The following is a 6000-nucleotide window of genomic DNA, read 5'->3' as shown; positions in this document are numbered from 1 at the left end:
CTTAGCTCGGCCACGCGAGCCAACTAACCCCGAGGCGGACGCGCTGGCCGGTTGGTACCACGTGTCGCCAGCCCCCGCCGTCCGTCCGCGCGCGCTCACGTGGCCGCCATCCGCGCCGTCCGCCCGACCTACCCACCCCCGCCCTCACCCTCCCCCCTCGCCCCGCGCGCCCGCCTATATCAGCTCCCGCCCCACCACCCATGGCACCCTCAGCAGCACATCGCCACAGATCGATCGAGCTAGAGCTAGCTGCTGCTCACCGTCGTCCGTCTTCCTCCTCGCCGGCCGACGACCGATCTTTGTAACACACGAGCTAACGACCGACGACGATCGGGTCAGTCGCTGCCGGCGAGAGTGAGCTAGCTAGCAAGAGAGAGGGAGAGAGAGAGCTAGCATGGCACCGACGGTGACGGTGGAGGAGGTGAGGAGGGCGCAGAGGGCGGAGGGGCCGGCCACCGTGCTGGCGATCGGGACGGCGACGCCGGCGAACTGCGTGTACCAGGCCGACTACCCGGACTACTACTTCAGGATCACCAAGAGCGAGCACATGGTCGACCTCAAGGAGAAGTTCAAGAGGATGTGTAAGCATGCATCTACCCATCCATCCATCCATGGCTACCTCCTCTTCTCTTCTTCTTCTATCCTATGCATGCTACTGCCATCCACTCTGATCAATCAATCCATGCATCCATATAAGATAATCTGGTATACATATCATATTATCTCCATGGACTAACTTACGTGATGGCTGCATGCATGTGTATTTATGTATGCATCCTTCTGCCGTCAGGGAAAAAAAACATATATTTTTATGTCTATTCTCTTTGCCGGCCGGCCATCTGAAAATTGAAAAAGAAACTAAGAAACAAGTGACAACAAAAGCAAGAACATTTACCAGGTAGTACCTATGTGTAGGCATGCATCTACATGGATAATATATCAGACCAAGCTAGTAGCTGCACATACACATATTTTGTATTTACATGGGGAAAAACATAAATATGTTAGTTTCTTCTTCTAGCATATCTCACCTTACTCAAAAGAATGTGCTAGGAAGTTTGTTAGTTGCCCCTAATTAAGCATGGCCCTGCACACAAGAACACACAAGAAGCATGGCCATGGAAAGAGGATAACGGTTTGACCACACTTAATTAGTTTGTGCCTCCAAGCTACTTAGGTGTTAGGTCATTGTGTGTGCAGCAGTAGCAGCAGCAGTAGTAGGTTCAGGTGTCTCACTTGCTAACATGTCAGCACTAATTAAGGTATCCAACTTGAGAGTCAATTAACTTTGATCTAATCCTGATGGCCAATTCCATCATCACTTGGCATCCACATGCATGGCTCTGTATAGATTAAAAAATTGACCAAACAACCAGAATAATATTGTCAAGTGCTGCTGCTTTCCACATCTCGTGCTTGTTTATCTTTCTTTTTTGCTACTAGTATATTTTCATGACTCGTTGGCTGGCCATCTTCTTGATTATAAGGAGATCAGATGAAAGACTGCAGCTTAATTTGGAGTAAAAGGGAAATAACACAAACAAAAGCATAGCAGATTTGGACGGTTCACGCCTACACGGGTTGTTTAATTAGGGTCTGACAATTGAGTGACAAGTTGTTAGATTTTTGCACTAGTAGCAAATCTTTTTTTATTTTTTCGAGCAATATTTTAGAATATTTTTTTACAAAAGCTGAAATTAATTATTTCCTAAGAATATTTGCTGGTAATTACATTTAACCGAAAATAACCTTTGTTTTCCCCTCCAACTACAAGTCCACGATCGATGTGGTACTGTACCTACCCTTTAAAGAAGCCGGGCCCACCTGCCAGATAGCAACAGGAGACACATCAGCAGTGTACATTTTACTTCGACCATGACATGACAAATCTTTCACATCTAACTAAATCAAATTTAATCAAAATTTAAGATGTTATAAAAAAAGGTAAGTAAAAATCAGAGAAAAAATGCTGAGGTGGCACATGGTGCGTGCAGGCGACAAGTCGCAGATCAGGAAGAGGTACATGCACCTGACGGAGGAGATCCTGCAGGAGAACCCCAACATGTGCGCGTACATGGCGCCGTCGCTGGACGCGCGGCAGGACATCGTCGTCGTGGAGGTGCCGAAGCTGGGGAAGGCAGCGGCGCAGAAGGCGATCAAGGAGTGGGGGCAGCCGCGGTCGAGGATCACGCACCTGGTCTTCTGCACCACCTCCGGCGTCGACATGCCCGGCGCCGACTACCAGCTGGCCAAGATGCTGGGCCTCCGCCCCTCGGTGAACCGCCTCATGATGTACCAGCAGGGGTGCTTCGCTGGCGGCACGGTGCTGCGGGTGGCCAAGGACCTGGCGGAGAACAACCGCGGCGCCAGGGTGCTGGCGGTGTGCTCGGAGATCACGGCGGTGACGTTCCGGGGCCCGTCGGAGTCGCACCTGGACTCCATGGTCGGGCAAGCGCTGTTCGGCGACGGCGCGGCGGCGGTGATCGTGGGGTCTGACCCGGACGTGGCGGTGGAGCGGCCGCTGTTCCAGATGGTGTCGGCGGCGCAGACCATCCTGCCGGACTCGGAGGGCGCCATCGACGGCCACCTCCGGGAGGTCGGGCTCACCTTCCACCTCCTCAAGGACGTGCCGGGGCTCATCTCCAAGAACATCGAGCGGGCCCTCGCCGACGCGTTCGCGCCGCTCGGCATCGACGACTGGAACTCCATCTTCTGGGTCGCGCACCCCGGCGGCCCGGCGATCCTCGACCAGGTCGAGGCCAAGGTCGGCCTCGACAAGGCGAGGATGAGGGCGACGCGCCACGTCCTCTCCGAGTACGGCAACATGTCCAGCGCCTGCGTCCTCTTCATCCTCGACGAGATGCGCAAGCGCTCCGCCGAGGACGGCCACCTCACCACCGGCGAGGGCATGGACTGGGGCGTCCTCTTCGGCTTCGGCCCCGGCCTCACCGTCGAGACCGTCGTCCTCCACAGCGTCCCCATCACCGCCGGCGCCGCCGCCTGATCTCTCTCTCCCCCTCTCCCTCCCGCCGCCCATGCATGCAATGCACCTACCTATGCGACACGTGTCCTCTTTTATCACACATAATAACTACTACTGCTGCTGCTAAGTCATCGGTCAAATTTCCCTTTTGCTGCTAGGGAGAAATTAAGTTCAAATTATCATTCTGTTTTATTTGTTTTTGCATGTGTCACATACGAATTCCTTCCAAATTCGTATGGTTTGGGGTTGGTACGTACGTCGTAGCATATATATATACTGGAGAGAAAAAAAGGGTTAATTAAGTGTCATGGATGGTGAGGTTTATTATAACCTGTGTAAGTGAAGCTTGGATGTTTAATTTCAAACTTTTGTGTACCGAATTTAATGATAATGTTCATTCAAGTTGGTTGACATTTATTTGGGGTCCAACCAAGTGTCATGTTCTCTCTGACTTGTTTTTATGGAAAATGCTGTGCAAAAAAATAACAATTAATTATTTTCTCCAAATACATATGTGAGTTGTTCTAAACTCAATTTTAGTTAGGCAGTGCAACATTTTGCAGTTCAGTCCATCAACAATGTCATGGCTCATGTGTCTACTGCACCAACTCCTGGAGCTTCAAAACAGAGAATACTATGCAGTCTTATAACTAAGGGACTCCAATATATGTGATTTTTTTAATTATAAAAAGGTTTTGCCACTTTTTGCGAGAAGAGATATTACAGATAAATTAAACTTGTTTGGTATAGGTAAATCAGTTTCTGGTCTGCGTGACTTTAGTCGTATGATGAGTAATAGGTCGCTTTACTACAAATTTACCGTGTTAAACTTTAACCAAGCTATTATGCTGATCATGTATATCACTTCTATTTATGAAAATGACACGAACAAAATTAATACGTATTCAGTCGTGTGTTGTTATATGAAACTACCTGACTCTGTACTGTAAAAGCCGTTCTTAACAAAAAGTAATGTATGTATATTATATATGTCAAGTGAGATTAATTGTGGGATACTAATTTATTAGAGGGTCCTTCATTCTCCCTCCTAAATTTGTCTGATATGTTCCCTCACAGTCATGTATATATTGATACCCTATTATCCCCACAATTTATTAGTTATTTATAAGAATGATACATACAGTGTTCTGCATCCTAATACTGACAACTAAGTGAGGTTTCTACAGTAGAATGCTACTTATGCTAGCCAACTGAGCAAAAATAATGCATGATTTCGTGAAGACCATATCATTCTAAAATGAAAATGCACATTGAATTAATATGCGTCCTATTGGTACTCCTGCTACACAGCTATTTAAGCCTATAACAAACAGATTACTCTTTTTTTTTAATCTCTCAGTGTCAGTTCAAGCAGATCCACCACTACTGCTGTACATAATTGACTTGTGTGTAATACATATTAATTAGGTGATGTCCACTGAAAGTCCTATTTAGAGCTAGGCTAATAATACATTCAGCAAGCCGGCTATAAAACTCCTTATAGCCTTCTCCCAGCCCATCCATAGTAGTTAGCCATCTATAATTAATACATAGTCTGTTTGTCTCTCACAAAGTTTCTTGGTTGTTATGCCAGAGCTGACTATAAGCTTACCACCCGCTTTTCTTCACTCTTCTCTCATCTTTTCTCCATCTCAGCATTTAGCCATCTTATAAACTGTTACAGTACTTGCTTAGGCCTTGTTCTTGAGTGGGTCACATAGCCGGAGCGAAAAACGCAACAACATATTAATTATCAGTTATAACAAATATAAAAAATAAATTGTTATAATTTTTTAAATCAACTTTACTATTATTTTTCTAAAACACAATACTTAGTATTTTTAAAAACGTGTACGTGAAAAACGAGAGAGAGTTTAGGGTTTTTTTATCTGGAAGGAGGAACTCGGCCTTAATAATTGTCAGCAAGACGACATCAAGTCTCAAAGCTCACCATTGGTTCAAATTCGTTGGTAGAGGCTCCTTTTTTTACATTACTGTCATATCAATGGAGCATTCGAGCTACAAGAGCTCACTGTGCAACTCATGGTCCCAATTGTATCCACGTACCATCGTGCCACATTAATTGTACAAACAATTAATGGCAGCCCCAGAAATTTTAGGGTATATTTGCTAAGGGGTCGATAGCATTAAGGTTTGATTTTTCCAATTTGGACGTCTCCATCCCTAATACCAAAGTTTTATTTTGGACTTCTTTTTCCTAATTTATTTTTTAACTTTGGAGAATTTGTCTGAGTAGATGCATGGCTGATGTCAAAGGTAACTGTGCTGACAAGAGAATTGAAGTGTAAGTAAGTATAGGAGCACACCCCGTATCATATATATATATATATACTACTCGGACTAAGCTAAAAAACTTAGCATGTACACACTTTTTATATATAATTTTTAATGTATAATCTTTATAGAATAGTCTTTTCCTTTGTGCTTTTTCTACCTGAAAAGTATCTTAGGCTACCAAAAATTTTAGTGTAAAATTCTAATATCTTAACATATATTGTATCTCACGGTACTAAATTTTTACGCTGAAAAATATGATATTTCAAGGTATTTTTTTAAGGAGGGTAAAAAACTCTTTCCTTTGATGACACCAAAACTGGAAGATAGGGTGTACTGTAGTTAACCTAGCAGAGAATTCTGTTTTCCTTTTTTTTTGGGTCATTTTACAATTGAAGAATAGTTTCCGGTCTATGTATACTATTATTGGTGGACATCAAATTTTGAGCAGGCTGGCACAAACATCACACTAATCCACCACTATACTGTTGGTGTTTTTTTTTTCAGATAACTCTGTTTAGTATAACAAAAATGCACATGACATCTAGAGTTCATTTGTAAACAATAATTTCAAAACAGAAATCGTATATTTGCAATAATGAAAGAGGCTTATAGTTGTCATTGCAACCCCTTTCAAATAAATGTTTTCAAGCAATTAATCCAGGAACAGTCGAGGAGGGCTGGAAATGGAGGTCCAACGGCAAAAATTAAATGAGATTTGG

General features: G+C 44.4%; 1 protein-coding gene across 1 annotated transcript; it reads left to right on the top strand.

Moving 5' to 3' along the window:
• Positions 1 to 209: 209 nt before the first annotated feature.
• LOC102700750 (chalcone synthase 1) lies at positions 210 to 3400 on the top strand. Its single transcript, XM_006662904.3, has 2 exons — positions 210 to 581; positions 1995 to 3400. The coding sequence occupies exons 1-2, from the start codon at positions 395 to 397 to the stop codon at positions 3002 to 3004; spliced, it is 1197 nt and encodes a 398-aa protein (XP_006662967.2). The 5' UTR covers positions 210 to 394; the 3' UTR covers positions 3005 to 3400.
• The last annotated feature ends 2600 nt before the right edge of the window (positions 3401 to 6000 follow it).

The sequence above is a fragment of the Oryza brachyantha genome, chromosome 11, assembly GCF_000231095.2.
Source record: "Oryza brachyantha chromosome 11, ObraRS2, whole genome shotgun sequence".
Classification (NCBI taxonomy): Eukaryota; Viridiplantae; Streptophyta; class Magnoliopsida; order Poales; family Poaceae; genus Oryza; species Oryza brachyantha.
The sequence above is the reverse complement of the archived record's forward strand: the minus strand, read 5'-3'. Positions and strand labels throughout refer to the sequence as shown.